Source organism: Dermochelys coriacea, chromosome 16 (assembly GCF_009764565.3).
Source record: "Dermochelys coriacea isolate rDerCor1 chromosome 16, rDerCor1.pri.v4, whole genome shotgun sequence".
Taxonomy (NCBI): Eukaryota; Metazoa; Chordata; order Testudines; family Dermochelyidae; genus Dermochelys; species Dermochelys coriacea.
In genome coordinates this window covers 562,493-589,031 of record NC_050083.1, presented here as the reverse complement: position 1 = coordinate 589,031, position 26,539 = coordinate 562,493, and the positions used below count along the sequence as shown (strand labels likewise).

At 47.4% G+C, this 26,539-nt stretch overlaps 1 protein-coding gene across 1 annotated transcript; it reads left to right on the top strand.

Moving 5' to 3' along the window:
* The first annotated feature begins 18,320 nt into the window (after positions 1 to 18,320).
* STPG3 (sperm-tail PG-rich repeat containing 3) lies at positions 18,321 to 25,442 on the top strand. The gene is made up of 7 exons (XM_043499149.1): positions 18,321 to 18,436; positions 19,323 to 19,387; positions 21,212 to 21,355; positions 21,689 to 21,777; positions 22,250 to 22,367; positions 23,308 to 23,433; positions 25,309 to 25,442. Exons 1-7 carry the CDS (start codon positions 18,321 to 18,323, stop codon positions 25,440 to 25,442), a joined length of 792 nt encoding a protein of 263 aa, XP_043355084.1.
* Positions 25,443 to 26,539: the final 1,097 nt, after the last annotated feature.

The following is a 26,539-nucleotide window of genomic DNA, read 5'->3' as shown; positions in this document are numbered from 1 at the left end:
GGAATTGCTCCTGAGCTATCAAATCACACATTCCATCAAAGCTAGTGACACCCTTTCCTTGGACTCATTTATCTAAGGGTATATCTACACTATGAAATTAGGTCGAATTTATAGAAGTCGGTCTTGTAGAAAGCATTTTTATACAGTCGAGTATGTGTGTCCCCACACAAAAGCTCTAAGTGCATGTAGTAAGCGGACTGTGTCCACAGTACCGAGGCAACCGTCGACTTCTGGAGCTTTGCACTGTGGGTAGCTATCCCACAGTTCCCGCAGTCTCCACCGCCCATTTGAATTCTGGGTAGAAATCCCAGTGCCTGATGAGGCTAAAACATTGTCGCGGGTGGTTCTGGGTACATATCATCAGGCTCCCGTTCCCTCCCTCCGTAAAAGCAAGGGCAGACAATCGTTTTGCGCCTTTTTTCTTGAGTTACGTGTGTAGACACCATACCATGGCAAGCATGAAGCCCACTCAGCTAACCATCACCGTATGTCTCCTGGGTGCTGGTGGATGTGGTACTGCATTGCTACACAGCAGCAGTTTATTGCCTTTTGGCAGCAGACGGTGCAGTATGACTGGTAGCCGTTGTTGACGTAGTCCTGGGCGCTCTCTTAACCAGGCGCCAGGGCAAACATGGGAGTGACTCAGCCAGGTCATTTCCCTTGTTTCATCTCATGGCGATTGAGTCCTACCGGCAGTGCACTGTATTTTAATCTGCAGCTAGCAGAAGACAATGGCCAGCAGTCATACTGCACCGTCTTCTGCCGAGCACCCAGAAGGTGGATGGCTAGTGATCGTACTGCATAGTCTGCTGCCAGCAAGATGTATAAAGTTAGATGAAGTGGCTCAAAACAAGAAATAGACCAGATTTGTTCTGTATTCATTTTCTCCTCCCTCCCTCCCTCCCTCTGTGAAATCAATGGCCTGTTAAACCCAGTTTTGAGTTCTATTGTTGAGGTTTTGAGTTCTATCCTTGCGGCAGCCATTCAGTTTCTCGCAAAGCCTCCCTCTTTGTTGATTTTAATTCCTTGTAAGCCAACCCTGTAAGCCATGTCGTCAGTCGCCCCTCCCTCCATCAGGGCAACAGCAGACAATTGTTCCGTGCTTTTTTTCTGTACAGACACCATACCACAGCAAGCATGGAGCCCGTTCCGATCACTTTGGCAATTAGGAGCACATTAAACACCCCACGCGTTATCCAGCAGTATATGCAGCCCCAGAACCTGGCAAAGCGAAACCGGGTGAGTAGGCGACGTCAGCGCAGTTATGAGAGTGATGAGGACATGGACACAGACTTCTCTCAAAGCACATGCCCTGGCAATGTGGGCATCATGGTGCTAATGCGGCAGGCTGATGCAGTGGAACGCCGATTCTGGGCCCAGGAAACAAGCACAGACTGGTGGGACCGCATAGTGTTGCAGGTCTGGGACTATTCCCAGTGGCTGCGAAACTTTCATAGAACTTTTGTGACTTGCTTTCCCCTGCCCTGAAGCGCAAGAATACCAAGATGAGAGCAGCCCTCACAGTTCACAAGCGAGTGACAATAGCCCTGTGGAAGCTTGCAACGCCAGACAGCTACCGGTCAGTCGGGAATCAATTTGGAGTGGGCAAGTCTACTGTGGGGGCTGCTGTGATGCAAGTAGCCAATGCAATCAAAGATCTGCTGATATCAAGGGTAGTGACCCTGGGAAATGTGCACGTCATAGTAGATGGCTTTGCTGCAATGGGATTCCCTAATTGTGGTGGGGCCATAGACGGAACCCATATCCCTATCTTGGCACTGGAGCACCAAGCCAGCGAGTACATAAACCACAAGAGGTACTTTTCAATAGTGCTGCAAGCACTGGTGGATCACAAGGGACGTTTCACCAACATCAACGTGGGATGGTCGGGAAAGGTACATGACGCTTGCATCTTCAGGAACTCTGATCTGTTTTAAAAGCTGCAGGAAGGGACTTTCTTCCCAGACGAGAAAATAACTGTTGGGGATGTTGAAATGCCTATAGTTATCCTTGGTGACCCAGCCTACCCTTTAATGCCATGGCTCATGAAGCCATACATAGGCAGCCTGGAGAGTAGTCAGGAGTCGTTCAACTACAGGCTGAGCAAGTGCAGAATGGTGGTAGAATGTGCATTTGGATGTTTAAAAGCGCGCTGGCACAGTTTCATAGATTCATAGATACTAAGGTCAGAAGGGACCATTCTGATCATCTAGTCTGACTTCCTGCACAGCGCAGGCCACAGAATCTCACCCACCCACTCCTATGAAAATCCTCACCTATGTCTGAGCTATTGAAGTCCTCAAATCATGGTTGAAAGACTTCAAGGAGCAGAGAAGCCTCCCTCAAGTCAACCATGCCCCATGCTACAGAGGAAGGCGAAAAACCTCCAGGGCCTCTCCAATCTGCCCTGGAGGAAAATTCCTTCCTGACCCCAAATCTGGCGATCAGCTAAACCCTGAGCATATGGGCAAGATTCACCAGCCAGATACCCAGGAAAGAATTTTCTGTAGTAACTCAGATCCCATCCATTTAATATCCCATCTCAGGGGATTAGGCCTATTTACCCTGAATATTTAAAGATCAATTAATTACCAAAATCCCATTATCCCATCATACCATCTCCTCCATAAACTTACAGAGTAGAATCTGAAAACCAGATTGATCTTTTGCCCCCACTGTTTCCCTTGGAAGGCTATTCCAAAACTTCACTCCTCTGATGGTTAGAAACCTTCATCTGATTTCAAGTCTAAACTTCCTGGTGGCCAGTTTATACCCATTTGTTCTTGTGTCCACATTGGTGCTGAGCTGAAATAATTCCTCTCCCTCTCCTGTATTTATCCCTCTGATATATTTGTAAAGGGCAATCATATCTCCCCTCAACCTTCTTTTAGTTAGGCTAAACAAGCCAAGCTCCTTAAGTCTCCTTTCATAAGACAAGTTTTCCATTCCTCGGATCATCGTAGTAGCCTTTCTCTGTACCTGCTCCAGTTTGAATTCATCCTTTTTAAACATGGGAGACCAGAACTGCACACAGTATTCTAGGTGAGGTCTCACCAGTGCCTTGTATAACGGTACTAAAACCTCCTTATCCCTACTGGAAATGCCTCTCCTGATGCATCCCAAAACCGCATTAGCTTTTTTCACAGCCATATCACATTGGCAGCTCATAGTCATCCTATAATCAACCAATACTTCAAGGTCCTTCTCCTCTTCCGTTACTTCTAATTGATGCGTCCCCAACTTATAACTAAAATTCTTGTTATTAATCCCTAAATGCATAACCTTACACTTCTCACTATTAAATTTCATCCTATTACTATTACTATTACTCTAGTTTACAAGGTCATCCAGATCCTCCTGTATAATATCCCTATACTTCTCTGAATTGGCAATACCTCCCAGCTTTGTATCATCTGCAAACTTTATTAGCACACTCCCACTTTTTGTGCCAAGGTCAGTAATAAAACGATTAAATAAGATTGGTCCCAAAACTGATCCCTGAGGAACTCCATTGGTAACCTCCCTCCAACCTGACCGTTCTCCTTTCAGTAGGACCCGTTGCAGTCTCCCCTTTAACCAATTCCTTAGCTACCTTTTGATGTTCATATTGATCCCCATCTTCTCCAATTTAACTAATAATTCCCCATGTGGCACGGTATCAAACGCCTTACTGAAATCTAGGTAAATTAGATCCACTGCATTTCCTTTATCTAAAAAATCTGTTACTTTTTCAAAAAAGGAGATTAGGTTGGTTTGGCACAATCTACCTTTTGTAAAACCATGTTGTATTTTGTCCCATTTACCATTGACTTCAATGTCCTTAACAGTTTACTGACTCAGTTAGACCTCAGCGAAACCAATATTCCCACTGTTATTACTGCTTCCTGTGCGCTCCACAATATCTGTAAGAGTAAGGAGGAGATGTTTATGGTGGGGTGGGAGGTTCAGGCAAATTGCCTGGCTGCTGGTTACGCACAGCCAGACACCAGGGCGGTTAGAAGAGCCCAGGAGGGCACGGTGCGCATCAGAGAAGCTTTGAAAACCAGTTTCATGACTGGCCAGGCTACAGTGTGAAAGTTCTGTTTGTTTCTCCTTGATGAAACCCCCCGCCCCTTGGTTCACTCTACTTCCCTGTAAGTTAACCACCCTCCCCACCTCCCTTCGATCACCGCTTGCAGAGGCAATAAAGTCATTGTTGCTTCACATTCATGCATTCTTTATTAATTCATCATGCAAATAGGGGGATAATTACCAAGGTAGCGCAGGAGGGGTGGTGGAGGAGGGAATGACAAGGCCACACTGCACTTTAAAAGTTTAAAACTTATTGAATGCCAGCCTTCTGTTACTTGGGCAATCCTCTGGGGTGGAGTGGATGGGTGGCTGGAGGCCCCCCCACGGCGTTCTTGGGCGTCTGGGTGAGGAGGCTATGGAACTTGGGGAGGAGGGCGGTTGGTTACACGGGCTGTAGCGGCGGTCTGTGCTCCTGCTGCCTTTCCTGCAGCTCAACCATACACTGGAGCATATTAGTTTGATCCTCCAGCAGCCTCAGCATTGAATCCTGCCTCCTCTCATCACGCTGCTGCCACCTTTCAGCTTCAGCCCTCTCTTCAGCCCGCCACTTACTCTCTTCAGCCCGCCACCTCTCCTCCTGGTCGTTTTGTGCTTTCCTGCACTCTGACATTGTCTGCCTCCATGCATTCGTCTCTGCTCTGTCAGTGTGGGAGGACAGCATGAGCTCAGAGAACATTTCATCGCGAGTGCGTTTTTTTTTCGCCTTCTAATCTTCGCTAGCCTCTAGGAAGGAGAAGATCGTGTGATCCTTGAAACACATGCAGCTGGTGGAGGGGAAAAAAAAAAGGGACAGTGGTATTTGAAAAGACACATTTTATAGAACAATGGGTACTCTCTTTCATGGTAAACCTTGCTGCTAACATTACATACATAGCACATGTGCTTTCATTACAAGGTCCCTTTTTGCCTCCCCCCACCGCGTGGCTAACAGCGGGGAACATTTCTGTTCAGCCATAGGCAAACAGCCCAGCAGGAACGGGCACCTCTGAATGTCCCCTTAAGAAAAGCACCCTATTTCAACCAGGTGACCATGAATGATATCACTCTCCTGAGGATAATACAGAGAGATAAAGAACGGATGTTGTTTGAACGCCAGCAAACATACACTGCAATGCTTTGTTCTACAATGATTCCCGAGTACTGGCCTGGAGTGGTAAAGTGTCCTATCATGGTGGATGGAATAAGGCTGCCCTCCCAGAAACCTTTTGCAAAGGCTTTGGGAGTATATCCAGGAGAGCCATGAATGCCAGGGCATATTAATCATTAAACATGCTGGCTTTTAAACCTTGTACAGTATTTTAAAAGGTACGCTCACCAGAGGTCCCTTCTCCGCCTGGCGAGTCTGGGAGGCAGCCTTGGGTGAGTTCGGGGGGTACTGGCTCCAGGTCCAGGGTGAGAAACAGTTCCTGGCTGAAGGGAAAACTGGTTTCTCCGCTTGTTTGCTGTGAGCTATCTGCAACCGCCTCCTCATCATCATCTTCCTCATCCCCAAAACCTGCTTCCGTGTTGCCTCCATCTCCATTGAAGGAGTCAAACAACATGGCTGGGGTAGTGGTGGCTGAACCCCCTAAAATGGCATGCAGCTCATCATAGAAGCGGCATGTTTGGGGCTCTGACCCGGAGCGGCCGTTGGCCTCTCTGGTTTTCTGGTAGGCTTGCCTCAGCTCCTTAAGTTTCACGCGGCTCTGCTTCAGGTCCCTGTTATGGCCTTTGTCCTTCATGCCCTGGGAGATTTTCACAAATGTTTTGGCATTTCAAAAATTGGAACGTAGTTCTGATAGCACAGATTCCTCTCCCCATACAGTAATCAGATCCTGTACCTCCCGTTTGGTCCATGCTGGAGCTCTTTTCTGATTCTGGGACTCCATCATGGTCACCTCTGCTAATGAGCTCTGCATGATCACCTGCAGCTTGCCACACTGGCCAAACAGGAAATTGAAATTCAAAAGTTCGCAGGCCTTTTCCTGTCTGCCTGGTCAGTGCATCTGAGTTGAGAGTGCTGTCCAGAGCGGTCACAATGGAGCACTCTGGGATAGCTCCTGGAGGCCAATACCATCTAATTGCGTCCACAGTACCCCAAATTCTACCCAGCAAAACTGATTTCAGCACTAATCCCCTTGTCAGGGGTGGAGTAAGGAAATCGATTTTAAGAGCCCTTTAAGTCGAAAAAAGGGGCTTTGTCATGTGGACGGGTGCAGGGTTACATCGATTTAACGCTGCTAAATTCGACCTCAACGCCTAGTGTAGACCAGGGCTAACAGATTCTTCATCTGGTTTAGATAAGCCACATTACTTAGTCCAGGCCCTCTCTTAAGGGTTGGAAATTTTACTCTGTACATTTCAGATGTAATTTGAAATTGCTTTAAAACCAAATCCTTGAACTTATTATAGTCAGAAGCCTCATCAATAGGCATCTTATTGAATATGTCCAGAGCTCTTCCAGTTAATTTTGCGACCAATGTGGTCATCTTGTGAGCTTCAGGAATTTTATGAAGAGTGCACAGTCTCTCAAAGGTGAGAAAATATTCAGCAATATCACTGGATTCATCATACTGTGGACATAGTCGCTCCCATTTGTGGATTGTTGGGGCAGGATGGTTAGGGTTATTCAGTAGATTCCGCTCAGCCTTTGCCTTCTCCATCTCCAGTACATGCTTCCTCTCTTTTTCCTTCTCTGCCTCAGCATGCTTCCTCTCTTTTTCTTTTCCTCCATTTCTTTTTCCCTTGCCTCCATAGCTCTCCTGTGGGCAGCCTCTTTGGCCGTTTCCTTGGTTTCTGTCATCTTTGCTTCTCTGTCTTTAACTAACTTTACATCCGAGAGTTAGAACTAAAACAAACAAACAAAAAACTTGGCTTGTCAAAACAAAAATAGGTTGGCCTGTAACCAGATACCTATGTTCTCTGATAGTGATTGTCAGCCGACAGAAAAATCCTTTTTTAAAAAAAAAACTAACACCTTTGTCTCCAGGCAAATAGACAGAAAACCCCTCTAGTTGCTCTAAGGTTAAAAAACAACTTCAAGTGTGTGAAGACTTGTGAATTTCCCTGCAGCAGGTTAACTACCCTGCCTTTAGGTAGAGAAAATTCCAGCTCACAAAAGACAATTCCCTTTTGCCTCTGCTCTGGCCCCCAAGCAGAGACAAAGAAAACTCTAACTGCTTTCAGCTTAAAACCTGCTTTCCAGCAGCCCAAAGGAAAAAAAAATATTTCCTATTAAAATCTGGGCTTCTGGTTCAAAAAATCTCAAATTGATCTCAAAATGATTTCAAGTTAATCCCACCGCTCTGCCACCATGTCAAGGTTTCTTCCCCACTCTGAACTCTAGGGTACAGATGTGGGGACCTTCATGAAAACCTCCTAAGCTTATTTTTACCAGCTTAAATTAAAACTTTCCAAAGGTACAAACTATTTTACCTTTTGTCCCTGGACTTTATTGCTGCCAACACCAAGCATCTAACAAATATATAAGGGAAAGAGCCCGCTTGGAAATGTCTTTCCCCCAAAAATCCTCCCCAAGCCCTACATCCCCTTTCCTGGGGAAGGCTTGATAAAAATCCTTACCAATATGCCTAAGTGAACACAGACCCAAACCCTTGGATCTTAAGAACAATGAAAAATCAATCAGGTTCTTAAAAGAAGAATTTTAATTGAAGAAAAAGTATAAGAATCACCTCTGTAAAATCAGGATGGTAAATACCTTATAGAGTAATCAGATTCAAAACATAGAGAATCCCTCTAGGTAAAATCTTAAGTTACAAAAAGACACAAAAACAGGAATATACATTCCATTCAGCACAGCTATTTTACCAGTCATTAAACAAAAGGAAATCTAACGCATTTCTAGCTAGATTACTTACTAACTTAAGGAGTTATGAAGAGCATTCCTGATCTGTTCCCGGCAAAAGCATCCCACAGACAGACAGATCCTTCGTCCCCCTCACCCCCTCCAGCTTTGAAAGTATCTTGTCTCCTCAGTGGTTATTTTGGTCAGGTTCCAGTGAGGTTATCTTAGCTTCTTAACCCTTTACAGATGCAAGGGTTTTTCCTCTGGCCAGGAGGGATTTTATAGTTCTGTATACAGAAAGGTGGTTACCCTTCCCTTTATATTTATGACAACAAGTTAAAGCATATTCCAGACAGTTGAAATGATTCTAAGTGGCTGTACCTTGTCACAGACGGACAGTCTGTCACAGGTTGCTGCCAGTAATTGCTAAATGCTTTGAATCTTATACATTTCTTTCACTGTCAATATATACATCTTTATTAATACACACACACACACACACACACACACACTACTATACTATACTATACTATACTATATACTATAGTATTAACTGACAAGCTGACTCTGCTGACGCCAGACTTCTTCTGGTGCTTCTGCCTTCTTGCTTGCTTCTTCAGGTCTCCTTTCTTTCCTTCGCCTTGCTTCACTCTCATCAGCTCATCTTCACTCTGCTGACCTCAACTCCTATTCCTTGTCAGCAATGTCTGCTGCCCACTGGCACGCTAACCTTTATACAAGGAAAAATGGAATCTTGGGAATTTCCCTGGTCTCTTGACTGCCACTTTCCAATCTTTGCTGCCAAGCAACCCAGTTGCGGCCCCAATATGCCAGACACCAAGAACCAACAGTGCTTCCCCGGATTCAAGGTTTCATCTGCAACAAAATCTCCTTTATCACAGGGATCACCTCTACATTTCTGAGAGTAGCTCCTGCCTTTAGGTGCTAAGGTTGTGCCATGACCTACCCATGGCAGGACACTTTGGCCAATTTAAAACCTGGTAACCAATCTTGAGATGCTGCTGGCAGCTGACCCTAAGAACTGCTGTTAAAAACTGTAATGGCCTGTGATTGCTGTGCCCATACAAATAACCCTTGAGCCAAGCTTGTGGGACTCCTTCAGCCCTTCTCCACACCTCTGCATCCTTGGTTGCACCCTCTCAATGGACTTTATTTTGGAGTTACCATGCTTTCAAAAGCACCCATTTATCCTGACTGTAGTGGACTTCCTGGATAAGATGGCCCATTTCATTCCCTGCCATGCTGTGCCATTTGCCCATGAAACCACCCAAGCTTTCCTGGCATGTCTTTCGGTACCATGGCATGCAGATATGCATCATTTCGGATCAAGGCCCGCAATTAATTTCTCATTTCTGGCAGGAATTTCCTCACCTAGGCACAAAGCTCCTCTCCTTCACAGCCTACCATCTGCAGACTGATGGTCATACTTGCAGAGGCAACTCATTGGGGGAGTGGGGGCAGGGGAATCATCATAGAATCATAGAATCATAGAATATCAGGGTTGGAAGGGACCCCAGAAGGTCATCTAGTCCAACCCCCTGCTCAAAGCAGGACCAAGTCCCAGTTAAATCATCCCAGCCAGGGCTTTGTCAAGCCTGACCTTAAAAACCTCTAAGGAAGGAGATTCTACCACCTCCCTAGGTAACGCATTCCAGTGTTTCACCACCCTCTTAGTGAAAAAGTTTTTCCTAATATCCAATCTAAACCTCCCCCATTGCAACTTGAGACCATTACTCCTCGTTCTGTCATCTGCTACCAATGAGAACAGTCTAGAGCCATCCTCTTTGAAACCCCCTTTCAGGTAGTTGAAAGCAGCTATCAAATCCCCCCTCATTCTTCTCTTCTGCAGACTAAACAATCCCAGCTCCCTCAGCCTCTCCTCATAAGTCATGTGCTCTAGACCCCTAATCATTTTTGTTGCCCTTCGCTGTACTCTTTCCAATTTATCCACATCCTTCCTGTAGTGTGGGGCCCAAAACTGGACACAGTACTCCAGATGAGGCCTCACCAGTGTCGAATAGAGGGGAACGATCACGTCCCTCGATCTGCTCGCTATGCCCCTACTTATACATCCCAAAATGCCATTGGCCTTCTTGGCAACAAGGGCACACTGCTGACTCATATCCAGCTTCTCGTCCACTGTCACCCCTAGGTCCTTTTCCGCAGAACTGCTGCCGAGCCATTCGGTCCCTAGTCTGTAGCGGTGCATTGGATTCTTCCATCCTAAGTGCAGGACCCTGCATTTATCCTTATTGAACCTCATTAGATTTCTTTTGGCCCAATCCTCCAATTTGTCTAGGTCCTTCTGTATCCTATCCCTCCCCTCCAGCGTATCTACCACTCCTCCCAGTTTAGTATCATCCGCAAATTTGCTGAGAGTGCAATCCACACCATCCTCCAGATCATTTATGAAGATATTGAACAAAACGGGCCCCAGGACCGACCCCTGGGGCACTCCACTTGACACCGGCTGCCAACTAGACATGGAGCCATTGATCACTAAAGAGTCAAGTGCTCCCTGAGCAGCTGGCCCAGGCAGGGAGCAGAAGGGGCAGGGCCAGAGCCAGAGCCAGAATGGAAGAGCCAGGGCCAGAACCTTTTCCAGCCACAATGGGACATTGCCTGGTGCAGTGCAGCAGCTGGCTAGGAGAGCACCTGGCTGTGGCAGCAGCAGGCTGCCCCCTGCCCAGACTCAGCTTCTGGGGACAGAGGCCAGGGGAGCCGGAGCGCCCTATCCCTGCCCCTCTGGCATGCTCAGAGTTAGCTCCCGGCCTCATAAGTTCCAGGCCAATGGAAGCTGGGGAGTTGGCCTTGGGGGTGGTGGCGGCAGCTTGCAGAGACCCCCTGCCCCTCCCAGGGGCTGCAGAGATGTGCTGGTCACTTCTGAGAGTGGCGCAGGGCCAGGGCAGGTAAGTAATCCTGTTGTGCTGCCAGACTTTTAGCACCTAAAATCTCCCAGTTTGGCTTCAGTAGGCTCTGGGAGATAGAGCCTGATTCCGGAAGACTCCTGGTGAAACTGGGAGAGTTGGCAACCCTAAGGGGTGCAAGCCAGAGGAGCGATCCTGGGAACCAGAAGAAAATGTTCATGTTCCTGATCTCCTGAGTAAATTTCACCAAAGATACTCTGACAATCCAGAGCCAAGGGCAGCAGGAGGAGCCCTCTAGGAGGTTACGGTCAGGAACTCAGGTAACTCTGGGCATGGCTGCCCAGCAACCCGAAGTGCTTAACTGGGCCCAATAAACCCTCACAAAGGCATGGTCCTCACTACAAAGTTACATTATTACCTTGGGTTGACCTAGTTGTGCATGTGTCTACATGTAAATTTGTCTCCCACCTATGCTAGCATAACAGGCCACTTACATAGTAACACCACTACCCTGAGAGGCACTGAGCCAAAGATGATGTACGGAGATTGACAAAGTACTTAATGTCAACTGTAACAGTCCTCCAGCAGCTGTCCCACAATGCCCCACGCTGAGTTCTCCAGGGTGACCATTATGAACTCCACTGCCCAGGGGTCACAGACTCTGGACGCTCTCTGCCACGCTTATCCTGCCCCACTTTAAAACCCTGTGAATTTTTGAAATTCCTGTTCTTGATTGCCTGGCTTGGTGAGTACACTTAGCAACTCTCCATTGCCCAGCTATGTGTTCCAGACGTGCTCCTGCCTGAGGTAGACAAGAGGTATTGGATCTCTGGGCCTGTGGGGAAAAGATCCTACGAGCTGTAGAAATGAGGATATCTATGAGCAGCTTGTTTGGGGGATGCAGGAAAAGGGGCACGTCAGGGGCCAGCAGCAGTGCCACATGAGAGCCAAGGAGCTGCATGCCAGAAGGCCAGCAATTGGTCTGGGGGCAAGCGGGGGACCTGCTGCAATGAGTTGCTTGTCATACTTTGCGCGCACACACAACACTATCAATACTTCTGAGAAGCCCAAGTTACAGGCCTTTGCCACGTACAGCAAGGAGGAGTAGGAGGGGCATAGAGGACGGCAACCGGGAGACGGTGTATTATCGCCTAGGCTGACAAATTTATAACAGCAGCCAGAGGCGCCAACTTCCCCTGGTGCCAATGGGTGCTTGCGACCCCCGGCAGCGCCCCAACTCCCCCACCCCTTCCCCGCCCCGTTCCCCACCCCCATTCCAACCCCTTCCCCCAAAGTCCCCGCCCCAACTCCGCCCCTTCCCTGCCCCATTCCCACCCCTTCCTCCAGAGTCCCCGCCCCTTCCCTGACCCATTCCCCGCCCCCATTCCATGAGTGGAGAGTGGACAGCATAGAGAGAGGCCCAGGATGCCCAGCTGGAAAAGGAGAGGAAAATGCAACATGACATAACGGCACTTCTCAGGCAGCAGACACGGAGACTGTAGACCAGGAGTCGGCAACCTTTCAGAAGTGGTGTGCCGCCAAGTCTTCATTTATTCACTGTAATTTAAGGTTTTGAATGCCAGTAATACATTTAAACATTTTTAGAAGGTCTCTCTCTATAAGTACTGTGACGGACCAAGGCCAGATGGCTATGGAAGAGTAGTGGGAGATAGATATATTAGCTCCAGGCTAAACAAATCCCTGGTACCAGGATAAGTGAAATGGCAGCTGCTCCAGGTCAATTAAGACACCCAGGGGCCAATTAAGAACTTTCCAGAAGGCAGGAAGAAGGCTAGGTTGATTGGGACACCTGAAGCCAATCAGGGGCTGGCTGAAACTAGTTAAAAGCCTCCCAGTCAGTCAGGTGTGTGTGTATGTCAGGAGCTGTGGGAAGAAGTTGCGCGGTTGGAGAGGCTGAGTAGTACACACCATGTCAGGCACAGGGAAGGAGGCCCTGAAGTAAGGGTGAAGTGGAGCTTGAGGAAGTGAGGGCTGCTGTGGGGGAAGTAGCCCAGAGAATTGTACATGTCATGTTTCTAAAAAGTCAGCTACCATAGCTGATACTATTAGGGTCCCTGGGCTGGAGCCTGGAGTAGAGGATGGGCCTGGGCTCCCCCCCCACCTTTGCCCCCTGTTTAATCACTGAGACTGGGAGACAACAGAGACTGTGCAAGGAAGGATAACTTCTCCTCATCTCCCTCGCTGGCTTATGACGAAAATGGCTCAGTAGACTGTGACCCTTGTCTCTAGAGAAAGAAGGGTTACGTGGAGGGTCACAGTGAGCCTCCGAGGCTAGCAACATCCGCCAGGAAATGCGGGACCCACGGAGGCAAGGACAGAGCTTTGTCACAGTACATATAACAATAGTTTAGTTATATAATCTAGAAAGTAAATAAGGTTTTTAAAATGTTTAAGAAGCTTCATTTAAAATTAAATTTTAAATGCATATCTTATCAGTTTAGTGTGATCCTTTCCCCTTGCTCTTCCTTGCTGAGTTTTCCAATGTCTGGAACGTATTTGGATATTTTAAGCTGCACATAGGCTTCTGAGTGATCAGTTGTTAACTGGCTCCAAGAGGGACAGAGGACAGATTTCATGTGTGGAAAATATCTGTTCACTCTGGTATGTGGATCCAAATGCTGAAAGCATTGGAAATACAATTTTCTTCAAACAGTTAAATTTCACTGGCAGGGACGTCCAGCAGGTCAGAATAGAGGCCCCGATCTCTCTCGGTAGCTTCAAGTGCACTCCGCAGATCTCCAAACTTTGCCCACAATTCTGAGCTTTTTAAATGAATGAGCTGCTATTTCAAAATCTTCAACACCCGTCCACTGAAATACAGACAGATCCAAGTCACTTTCATTGAACTTTTCAGGTTTAATTAGAAAAGAAAGCTTTAGGCCAAATCACTGGAAATCTTGAAATCTGTCAGAAAATTCTGATTCCAGTTCTTGCATGTGCATTCCAATCTCATCAACACTGACAGTGCAATGTGTGGATAGCTCTTTTATGTGTTGGAAGTAGCAGAAAGTCGAAGTTCAAATATCCTGAGAAAAAACTGCTAGTTTTACAACAAATGCCTTCCAGGCTTCATAAAGATCCAGAACCATTTGCCCTGCACCCTAGAGACAGAGGTTGAGTTCATTTGGGTGAGCGATGATGTCAGTTAGAAACATGAGCTTACACAGCTTTTTGTCATCATCCACTTCAGGGTAGTTTTGTCCTTTTTCTGACAAAAAGGCCTTGATTGCATCAAAACAGTTTACAAAGTGCACCAAAATCTTGCCATGACTTAGCCACCGAATGTTGCTGTGAAGTGGAATGTCGTTATATGCACTGTCCATCTCTTCTAGCAGTGCTTGAAATTGTCTGTCAGTTAAAGCAGATCGAGCAACAAGGAAATTCACAATTCACGCCACTGTATTCATCACATTATTAAGCTCTGAATTAGAAATTTTAGCACACAGGTTTTCTTAATGGATGATACAGTGAAATTTGACTGTCAGGTGACCAATTTGATCTTCAAGTAACTTTACAAATCCCTTCTGTTTTCTGACCATGGCAGGAGCACCATCTGTTGTCACACAAGATATTTTTCTGATGTCAACTCCTCGTTCTTCAAAATGGTTTACAAAACTTTCCACTATATCTTTCCCCTTTGTTGTGCCATGCAGGGGTTTTAGACAACAAAATTCCTCTTGGATTTCATTGGAAGCACAATATCTTGCAACAACTGCCAATTGTGGAATGTCATTTATATCCACGCTCTCATCAGCTGCAACACTAAACACTGCTGTATCTTTTAATGCAATCGTCTGCTTTTCGTTAATGTTTTCTGCCATTTCCCTTATGCGTCTCTCAACTGTTCTGGCAGAGACAGGAAGTTCTTTTATTCTAGATATGATCGTATTTTTATTTGGCAAATCATTGAACAAAACCTCCGAACTGCTGAGAAAAACATTTTATATATTCCCCATCTGTAAACGGCTTTCCGTTTTTTGCAATGCACTGTGCAATCTTGTAACTTCCTTCTATAGCTTGATTTTTACTTACATTTAAGCATTTAAACACTGCTTTGCTTCTCATATCCTGCTACTGCCTTTTTGATCGATTCAGTATTGTCTGCTTCGTCAAGAAAGGTTTTTGCGTTCTTCATTTCAAAATGTCATTAAATACTTGATGTGTGACAAACAACACTTTCACAACAGATAGTGCAAACAGCACGGTCCTTCTTTTGAATAAATCCAATTGTCTGTCCAAGAAGGCTGAAATGAACAGACATCTAACTTTGCTTTTTTAGGACCTGACATTTTGTCAAATGTACCCCTCAACTCACAGTGCGCTGTTCCACGTGGCCTGATATAAGCAGCAGATCAGGACTTAAAAATATCCCAGTGGTGCTGGAGCCATTTTTAAGGTGGGGGTGCTAAACTGTGCCCCCTCTTGCCCCTGTCTGCACCCCTCACTGTCTCAGGCTGGGGCCAGTGGGCCACAGCTGGGGACGGCTGCAGAGCACCAGGCTGAGGCCAGGAGCAGAGCCAACAGCGGAGACCCCCGGACTGGTGGCCGGGACCAGCAGCGGGCTGAGCGGGAACCCCGGCTGGTAGGGGCTGACAGCTGGTACCTAGGGTGACCAGATGAAATGGAGAAAATATCGGGACATATGGGGGAAGCAAAAAAAAAAAAGTGGCTGGAACACCCAAAGCCGCAATTTCAGGACAAATGGCGTCCTGACCGTGCATTGGTCGGGACGCGGGACAAAGACCTAAATATCGGGACAGTCCCGATTTTATTGGGACGTCTGGTCACCCTACTGGTACCTCATGCCAGCAGCGTGCTGAGCGGGGCCGGCAGCCGGGACCCCAGGCCGGCAACAGAATGCCACTGAAAATCAGCTCGCGTGCCACCTTTAGCAAGCGTGCCATAGGTTGCTGACCTCTGCTGTAGACTGTGCTTGATTCAGGCTCGCCTTCCGCTGCAGCCCATTGAGAGCTCAATATCAGGACCTCTCTCTATCCCCTCCAGCATTCCACATGGCATCAGGGGCCGCTGCACTATCCCTTCAACTCCATCCTGGGGAACATTAAAGACTATCACAGCTTCATGTACACTGACCTGTGAAATCCACGGATGGTGTAGGTGTAGGTGTAGCTAAAATGGACTGGAATGTTCTTTCCCCTTCATAGGTTCTGTTCTTTTTATTTAATAAATTTTAGTAAGTTTAAAATATATTTGTTTTAAAATGTAATGTCATAGTTTCTTTTTTGCGCTGAATTCTGTTACAAATGGTCTATTTAAAACGTAACTCATCTTTTAATTTGCAGCACCTGCAAACAATTGCTTAACAGGTCTGAAAGCAATCAATTGCTTGTTACTGCACAGTGTAACACAATTCATAGGATCATTCATAAACAAAAGTAACAGATGTATTGACAATCTTATACTCCTACCTGTATAGCAATCACCACCCAATTCCTAAGAGGCCACAAAAGAGCAGGACCAGGTAGAGCACAGTATAACAAAATGCATTACTATGGCTCACTGTTAAAATGGCCTTTCAAAGCCTCCCTGAGCTATACAGCTTCACATTGAGCTCTTCTAATTGCCCTTGTGTCTGGCTGTTCAAACGCAGCAGACAGCTGCGCCACCTCCACCCCCCAACAGAAAGTTTTCCCCCTTTTGCTTCACAGATATTATGCAGGGCACAGCAGGCAGCTATAACCATGGGGATATTTTTCCCACTGAGGTCCAATCCCACCAGTCAGTGCTCTTTTCTCAGGTTTAGAAGTGGCGCTCCACCATCTGCAGCTGCTCCATGAATGTCACAAACAATCATGAATTGTTTTTTGCTGTCCCACAGCAATCTTTCCTGCAAGGAATTGTCATTTGGTTTGATTTGCTCTGCAAATACTCCAGGATCCTGCACCCAGTGCTTGCAATGCTTAGGACAATATTGCAGAGTTGTACAAGCTCCATGCTTTTGTTAGAGCTGGCAGACAGTAAGGAGGGCCATACGGGTTTGTGGGATTTTTTAAAAAGATGCAAAAATTGTGGGATACAGATGACGTTATGGGATGGCAACAGTTGAAAACTGGGAAGTTGATGCCCATGCTTCCAGTCACTCATGTGACTCATTTCATTGCCACCATGCATTGCCAAAACTTCCCAAAAGGCAGTGCACTGGATGGTGGTAGGTTGCACAGTGGGATACCTCCTCATGGTTCACCTCACTCTGCATTGATACAGAGATCACTGGTGAGTACACACAAACGCACACATACCACCGACACAAGGAGCCAAGTATGCATGCATAATAACTGTGGTGGCTTTTTGTCAGCATAACTTGCGTCAACATGAGTTTCTAGGGTAGACATGGCCTCAGTGACTGTGCTCCCTGATTGGATAGCAGAGCCAACAGATCACTATTTAAGCCTGGTAGTAACAACACCCTGATGGATATTCAATGCATTCCATCCCCACAGCTGCACCAGACCCGCTTCCTGTCCAGCCCTTGCTCCCATCCTTCTCTACTCCTCTAGAGTCTGTCCCTGCCTGCCTCCAAACTCCTGATTCCTGCCAGAATGCTGCCAGCTCCTTCGCTGTTTCTTGGTACACATGGTCATTCCTTGTTAAAAGCATGCTTTTTGCTCATCTCACACCAGAAAGTCACCAAAATCTGGCTGTGCGCCCATGACCTGGAAGCAATGTGCTTGGCAAAGGACTTTTTCTGGTGGTGGCCATTACAAATACAGGAGAAGATTCAATGTGTTTGCAGCTTATCAGTCAGAATAAAATGAAAGGGTTAAACACCGAGCTGCTGTACTAGAACAAGAGGGGCCACTTCCGTTTCTTGGGAGTCATTTACCGCTTTTGGGATAGAGAGGCTAAACAATACAACAGTGTCAGCACACTCTCAGGGACTGAGTCTGGGGGGCCTTGGCCCAGGCCCAAGCTGTGTCCACACTGGAAAATTATGGTATTTGGACCCGAGCCCCCAGGGGAACCAGACTTGACCCTTCCACCCCTGTGGAGTTCTGGGCCCAGTCCCAAGTCAGACAGATTTGTGTATAAACTAACAGGGGTTTGGGCTTGCCTCTGGGTCTGAGCCAGGGCTTACATTGCAAGTGTATGTACCCTAAGTCGCTCTGGCGGGAGCCCTGCTTTGCACTAGTGACATGTCTCTACACTAGAGGTTTGAACTGATATAACTGCTGGGGCAGAGTCCCCGATGAAGTGAGCTGTAGCTCACGAAAGCTTATGCTCTAATAAATTTGTTAGTCTCTAAGGTGCCACAAGTACTCCTTTTCTTTTTGCGAATACAGACTAACACGGCTGCTACTCTGAAACCTAGTCTAGCCAGGCTCCAAGGCAGAGCGGGGAAGTCACTGGTCACACAGGGAAGGCTAGCAGAGTGGTTCCAGCTCCCCAAGACCGCTGCAACAAGAGCAAATGGAACCTACAAATCTTCAGAATACAGGGACTTGCTGATGTCACACAGAGGGGAGCTATTGTTCCATCCAATGGTTGGAGGACAACTCCCCCCTCACCCCAACACAGAAGGGCAATCTGTTGCAGAAATGGAATATCAGCAAAAACTCACCAAGTTTTTGGCCCAATACTACATGAACGGCAACCAACACTGGAAACCACATGGGAAACCATTGCTCAACAAGCAGTACTCACAGTATCACTGGTAACACTGGGCAAGCATGTTTAAAGAAGGGGGATTTTCTCAGTGCCCTCCCATCTGCTGGGGCAGCTCCTGTGTGCCCAGGGTTTCTGCCCTTAGGGTTGGTCACACGCTCCGGAGGTCCCCATCTGAGGGTTTTCATTCTGCCCACAGAATCATGAGATTCTGATGCTGAGCTCAGGTTTGAAGAGTTCACACATGTGTCGGGTTTGAGCTATTTGCTAACAGGACAACTCCATGGCAGTGTTAGAGCCCCCTTCCCTTTGGTTCACCAGGAGCTCAGGGGAATGTCACGGGGACATTGTGCCATCCACAGTCAGGTCACAGATTTAGTAAGTCCAGACAGATAGCAACCAAACATCATCACGACCTGACAGCTGTTCAGTGGCTGGGCAGCAGTGAGGTTGGTGGCCTCCAGTCATGATATTCCCTCAATCTGCTATTTCCACCCCAATGGGCACCCTTGTCTGCAATCCCAGCAGCATCCCCGGTGACTGAGCTCCATGATTCATCTCAGGGCTGGTGCGGGGAAGATTACCACTGCCTGAAACCAGCACTGCATGCTCTGTCACTCCCCAGCTTGACATCCCAGGCCAGGCCCTGTGCACAGGGCCTGGGCACAGACCCAGTTCTTTACTGTTTCTTGTGCTGTCCCTGTTGATTCCTGTTATAGTCTGTTTGTGCCACTCCCCACATGCTCAAAGGTGCACTCTTTGAACACAGCTGGTGCAATTCTATTTTATCTGTATTTGAAGCTGGCGTCAGCTCCGTACCTTAATACCCACCTTGCCACTTCTGTGTGTCATGGGGGCAGCTCCTCCCAGAGAGGGCTCAGCACTGCCCAAGGCTGTGGGGAGGGACTGATGCTCAGTGTGTGTCTTGTTTGCAGGGGTTGCCTGAATAGAGAACCCAGCACGCTTCTGTTACCGCAGATCAGTGTGCTGAAGGGCAGCAGTAAGTACAAGTGCCTCAGATGGCCTAGGCTAGGGGAATCCTGCCTTGGACAGGGCTGTTGACCAGAAATGAGCTCAAACTGCTTAGCTCAGCTGAGCTTGGGGTGCTCAGATCCGGCATTTTTCCCCGTAGCCATATTTAGTAGGGACGAGAATCTCAGCAGGGATGTCAATACTCTCTTCAGCACAAGCTTTCCCGGGAGTTTTCCCAGTGAAATGCTTTACACTATGGACAGCAACTGCTCCTTTTTATTTATTAATAAATGGCTGCTGCAGGAAAGCGGGGCCCTCCCTTCCCTCAGCCAGGCTGGCAAAAGCCCCCGTCCTTCTGTGACCCGTCTCTCTCCTGCTGCCAACCATGTATCCCCTGCCCTACTCCTGTTGGGATACCAGGGAGGCAGGAGTACACTGTGCTGGTTGGCCATGGTCTGTCGGTGGCTACATTAGTCAGGCCTCAAGAGACAATGGAGACTGGCTCCTTCCCTGCTGAGATTTTGGTCCCTACTCGATACGGCTACAGGGCAAAATGCAGGATCTGAGCACCCCAAGCTCATCTCCGGTTCCTACTGGTCTCCAGGAGCAGGTGCGCCAAGGGGGCTTTCGCTAGGCTCTGGGGAGCAGCACATGGCAGCACACAGTTGCAGGGGAGGGAGGAAGGTTGGCAGCAGCACAAGCAGCCAGGCTCCCCATTTGCATGCCCATCTTTTCCAGGCCAAGTCCCAGGAGGAAGCATTGCTAGATTCCTAAAGCCCTGGATTAGCCAGCCCACATGTGGGGAGGAAACTTCTCCCAACAGTCCAGACCTGCTCAATGCAACCACAGTCACACACTAAAACACTCTGAAGCGGGCTCTGACATGGTGGCCCATGGCCTCCACTACAGAAGAGTCCCTGATGTTTGAGCACAGAGCCCAAGCCCTGGAGAGGAAGGATGTCAGGGTGGGGGAGGCCCCAGTGGTTTGGGTCTAGGATCCAGCAGCCCAAACATACACTGAGGTCACAAGGGAGATGTCTGCACCTGGCAGCAGACAGCTGTGCCAGGAGCCCACCCCACTGTGCCAGAGCAGAGGGTGCCCAGAGCACAAGCTCTGTCATGCAAGGCCAACCTACGCCAGTCATCCACTGCACATCTACCGGAGCAGCTGCTCAGCTTGAGGATGTCCCAGCAAACACCCGAAGGCCTGGCTATTCCAGCCTTTGCCTTCCTGGCCCAGCTCCTGCTTCCTCCAGGATCTGCCAAGCTCCATCTTCACCCGCCTCTCCTCACAGGGGACCCCTCTCCTCACCGAACCATACCCCCGCTTTCCCCACAGGCCTCTCCTCTTCTCCCACCCTTCCACTCCCTCTCCCCACGTTATCTACTCCCATTCTCCTCTCCACCCCACTGGAACGGGCTCTAGTTCTGGGTATTTACCAACCGTTGGATCAGACTTCTCCCAGCCAGTGCCAGGGCTGGCCTCTTCTTGCTAGCACTGTGCTCCAGCGCCTTGTGCTGCTGCCGAGACCAGCTGAGGGCAGCTGGCAGAGGGGCTTGGGGGCTCCTGTAGCCATGAGTGGGTCTATAGTGCTTAGAAGGGCATAGCATTGCTGTGCTAGAACCACCTCCCACATGCCAGGGCACTAGCTTGGGCTGAACCACCCAGGGGCGATTGTGAGAACCTGGGACAGTGCTTAACAAATGAGGGCTGCTGGCAGCTGCGCTTCCCCTGAAAGCCCAGCCAGCTCCGGACCAGCCCTGGAGCGTGTAACTTATAGATGGGGCATGGACCAAGCAGCCTTTACCCCAATGAGCTTGGCTCCTTCACCGTGTTGTGCTGTTTTCCTAGGCTATAGAGAGGCAATGGAGAGCCGGCCACCTCTGGTCATCAATGTAGATAGCCCTGGGCCAGCTGCCTACTCGCCACCCACCAGGAGCTGCAGGGAGACCAGTGCTCCAGCCTATACCTTTGGGAGGAAGACGCCCCCTAGAGGTACTCAGCGGGATGATCTGCTTTCAGTCACTGACCAGATGTCTCCCTGTGTGTGCCTGAACAGCACCTAGCACCATGGTGTCCTGGTCCAGGACTGGGCCTGCTATGTCCTACCCCAATCCAAACAATACTGGTATGTTTAACTTTTTGCCCTGGGACGGGGAGTAGTGAATTGCACAGTTGTGGCTTTTCAGGTGTCTGTCTGTCTGGTGGACGTGTTATTTCAGTCAGCTCTCCCTAAGTCCTACCAAGTGCTTGTATAGGTGGAGCAAAGGGCTCCTGGGTGAAGGGAGCAGCTCCCCAAACTTACCCTTTGCTGTTTGTTTTCTCCAGAGGGTGGAGGCCGCAGATCCTGGCAGAAGTCCTGGTTCCAGAGCAAAAGCCCCTTTACCAGGAAGGCGGATTTTAACACTGAGAGCAATGTAGGTGATGCTTGTTTATTTCTCTTTAGTTGAATCTTTACAAATTCCTCTCTCCCCCTCCCAGAGCTCAGACAGGAAAAAACAGGAGGTGGTATTCTCCCACGCTCAGTCCTCCACCAGCCCAGGCATCTGAGACCGAATGAGCCGCCATGGCATAGACTGTGTTTCTCACCCCTCTGTGTGCAAAGAGCTTCCATTGTGGAGAAAAAAGATTATTGCATGTCCCATGGCCCTGGACCTGGAGCCAGACTGCTCCTCTTCACTAATGATCACGCTGGCCATCACTTTAGCCACCCATGACCTCACCCTTTCTGGTAACTGAGGGGTCCCTGAGTGTTCCAGACCCTCTTTCCCCGCAGACCTACAGTGCATGAGTCTCCCTGATGCTCCTGCAGTGGGATCTGCCCTTCACAGTAATGGCTGTTGCTTTACTTAGCACTGTGCTTTGATAAGACTAACTCTGTTCTGGTAGTGGCCGTCTCCATTCCACTACACGCAGGCCTCGACCCTGGGCCCCCGGCAGGCCAGCAGACCAGGGTACCCGAGCTACAGCATTGGGAGAAAGGGGAAATTCAGCCTGGTCAGCAAAGGTGAGTGCTCTGATCAGGAGCATAACCAGGTGGGGCGAGCAGGGCAGCTGCCCACAAAGCCATGGGAGCAGAAAAATGACAAAAAAAAAAACAGTATGGGGTATAAATATGCTCTCACCCTGGATGCTAAAATGCCTATTTATGGCTCTGCTATTAACACTGACTCCTCCCAAGTTCCTGTGCCCAGTAAGGTAGTCTCCTCTTAGCTCTCTGACCATCTTCCCCAGCACAGCTCTCTGGGCTGCTGTCAGACCTGCATGTGCCCTTCTTGGGGCAGCTAAGGGCCTACACTTTACTGCTATGGGTGGGTCCCTCTCTTCTGTCTAGCTGATCTCAGTGCAGCTCTCAGCATTAGCAGTACTCTGTTGTTCAAGGCCTCATTTAAGGTGGAATCTCCTTCGAGGTTTTTAAGGCCTGGCTTGACAAAGCCCTGGGATTTAGGGATTTAGTTGGGGATTGGTCCTGCTTTGAGCAGGGGATTGGGCTAGATGACCTGCTGAGGTCCCTTCCAACCCTGATATTCTATGAAGCCTGCTTCCCAGCACTGTCCTCTAATAGTTTATATCCTTCTGTAACTCTCTAGCTGTCCCCCATCTACACAGAGAAGAGCTGGCATTTTACCTCTTAAAAGGACATGGTCAAAGTATTTTTTTTCCTTCACCATTGCTCAGCCTTGTAAAATTTCACCCACTCAACTAGGGGTGACTTGACAAGGCAGGTAAAATACACATCGAACCAAAAATCTGTTTGCTCAAACACAGCACTTTGTTGCTGTAACGTCACAACACCTGTATATTATGGGAGCTACAGTCCTAGGTCCTGATTCTATGCTGTTAGCAAGATGATAGGGCACACCCCAACACTACTGTCTCTTCAAAGTGTCTCCAGGTTTTGTATTAGTCCTGAGTTTGCTATCATACTTTCCCATTTCTTTTTCCAGATGCTCAAATTGATCCAGCACCAAATAAATATGACACAACACCAGCATATTTCCAGGTGTTACAGACCTCACCTTATTACTCTATAAGAAACCGGCCACAAGGGACTCATCAATGGGGCACTTCAGGTAAAGAAACATCAAAGCCCTGTGCAATTAAATCTATTACTCTCTAGCTGTATACTCACTTCACCATGCAAGCTAAGCAGCAGTTTGCTACAGAGCAACTAACTTCCTGCATAGTCCCTGCATTATTGCAATTGTCTCCCCTATTCTTCTTACCATATTCCCATTTCTCTTCCCCTCTGAGATTTTTCAGAAGAAAGGATAGAGCAGACAGGTGCCATTCTTGAAAACATGGGAGTAGGTTATGTCAAGCTGGACACTGATAATTTCACACTCATAGGTGATAGTGAAACGCCACTGACAGAAAAAACTGATCAAGTAGAAGTTATGAGGATAAAACAGGTAGCAGCAGCCAACTTGGGGGCCACATATTTTGTCAAAGCTCAGTATGAATTGGGAAACATTGTTCCATTCAATGTGGGAAAGGACCCACAGCAAAAAAAGCAGCTTTGGCATAGTCCAGTGGTTCTCATTATGGGTCATGACCAATTTTTCTGCACTAGGGCTAGTTCTGTGCTGGTTTAAAAACAAAATCACCCCCCATTACTATAGTATCTAAAGTGAAGTGTAGATCTGACCTTGGTTGGCATTAGGACCAGAGAATTTTCAGATTTACAAGGTTTTCAAAAGAGTTTAGCTCCCCTTTAGGTACCTCAAGAAGTAGTCAGGTTTTTAGGATTGCTCAGCATCCCCTTGAAAAATCTGACCAAACACAGGAATTTCTCTCCTGAAAAGGGGAACTGAGATAGAAATAGGGACTGCTCTGTTCCAATCCCAGCTGACGCGACCTCAGCAGCCAGCTTGGATAAGTCACTTGAGCTGTCTGACTCAGTTTCCCCTTGTAAACTGAAGAGGTGAGCCGAGGGGGAGGTAGCACATGCTAGGTTACAGCTACAAAACATTTTGAGCTGCATAGTTGACTAGTGTTCATATTTAGGAGATCACGATAGCACTGCGCACACACTTATAAATCCTTCCAGAGGCATATCCCTCACTTTCATACTACAGAGAGAGGAGGCTGTTCTAGCTCAGAAGTTACCCAGCAAAGGCTGCATTGTGTTTTCAGTTACAAGTTGTAGCCTGGTTCAGATAGTTAGACTGTATAATGGCCCTGATAGGAGTGGATGTTACACCAAGAGGAAGCCAGGACAAAGATCATGTGCAGAATATGGTTCTTACACATGGGCTAAATATTTTAAAGGAATAAATCCTATGCTGGTAAAACTGCCCTTGTCCAGTGTAAGTGAAAATGGCCCTTTGTAAAGTTACTGGTGTAAAGGGCAAAACTCACCGAGAGCATGCTCAGCTTCAGAAGTTTTATAACCACTGCTGTTCCTGCCATTCATGTATGGGTCTATTGTCATTTGCAGTTACCCAGCCTAATTGTAGAATGGCAATTTTAAACTCTGTGGAAATCTAACCCTTCAGATGTTCAGTTTGAATTAGTACTTTTCCACTGAAGTGGTAATTCGCATATTCTAGCGCTTCAGCTCCTGCACCAGGATATCTTTGTAGCTGGAATATTTAAATCAAAACATTCAGGCTACAGCATCTGAATTTCATTAGGTCTGTATACATCAAAACCACCCTGACAGACACATCAAGGGGAGCAGAAGCAACTATGGAGTTGATTTTTAAGCAGTAGGTGAAATCCTAAAGCTCACAGGATGCATTTCTCCTGCTAGTAATGAATTCATGGACACAGCACTAAGATCCTGTTTTCATGTAGTTAGGGAAAGCCATGGGTGGTGGGGTCCTAATGTCTATCCCCACATGAAATGCTGAACAGACTCCTAGAGGGAGCCTTTTAGTACCAAGAGAAGGGCAGATAGTCCACAAATTTAAGATGTACCAGCTGCTGGGTTCTCTTCCTTTCAGGAAGCACACCAGGACCAGGATCATATGATGTTGAGAAGGGGCACATAGCTCGTTTACCCAGCTGCCCAAGTGTCATCATCCAGGGCATCAGGAGACCCAAGAGACATGAAACCGGGCCCTTCACAACTCTCTGAACAGGAGCTGCAAAGACCAAATAACTTTGCTCAATTTCCATCTACTTAACAGCAGCCCATGTAACGTGTTCATCTAAAGAGGCTCAAAGTTAACACAGACTAAGATTCATTATGCTATGTACTCTATTACACAGTCACCTCCCTATACAGATTCTGATCTGAAACAACCAGTTTATTCAGAGAGAGAAGTACAAGCCCAGGACATCTACAAAGCTTGGAGCTATACTGTAATAATGGGTAGCTTTTGCTCTTAGAAATTGAGGATGCCAATGTTGACCAGACACACATTTACTAGTAATAAACCTTGAAAATTGAAGATTTGAATTGGACTAGGTACCTATTACACACTAAGAATTAGGGTGCCTGCCTTCACAGACACTCAGGTAGAGGACTTTGGGAGCACTCACTTTTTACCTGTTATTAAAACGGATTTGTCTAAGTATATTTAACATGGCTGGGTGTTTAGGAGTAAATTTCCATTTAAGACTGTAAAGTCATGTAATGTCAAGGATCATACTGTATCCTGTTTCATCGCTACCACAGGTGAAAGGTTCGTAATTTAAATGCATTAGCTTAAGCTAGCCACCTGAATAATCTGCCTGCAGGCTGTGTTACATTTTACTACATGACTGCAGTTCTCCATAGCCTACACATGCAAAGATATCAGTTATTTACGCCCTTCTAGCTGCTAGGTACACATAGCACTAGCATAAATTAAGATTTGCACAGATTTACTATTCTGAATAAACCACCTGCTCACAAGGAATACATCTATTTATGATGGCAAGTTTTAAGAGGGATAGGAGTGGAGAGGCAATCTCCACTTTTAACCTTTGTAACATTTCTATAGCATGTTTTCTCCATTCCAAAATGCAGCGGGTGTCTCAAGGACAACGTGTTAGTGTAGGTACTAGATATTAGTTCAGTGTGTGACCAGAAAAAAATCCTGTCATCTTGATGTGGCAGAATACAGATTGTCTGGAATCAACCATGTGTTTAGATTCCAGCATTTTGCACCTTCAGATGACAATCTGGATCCTCAAAAAAGAAAAAGGACGACTTGTGGCACCTTAGAGACTAAAATTTATTTGAGCATA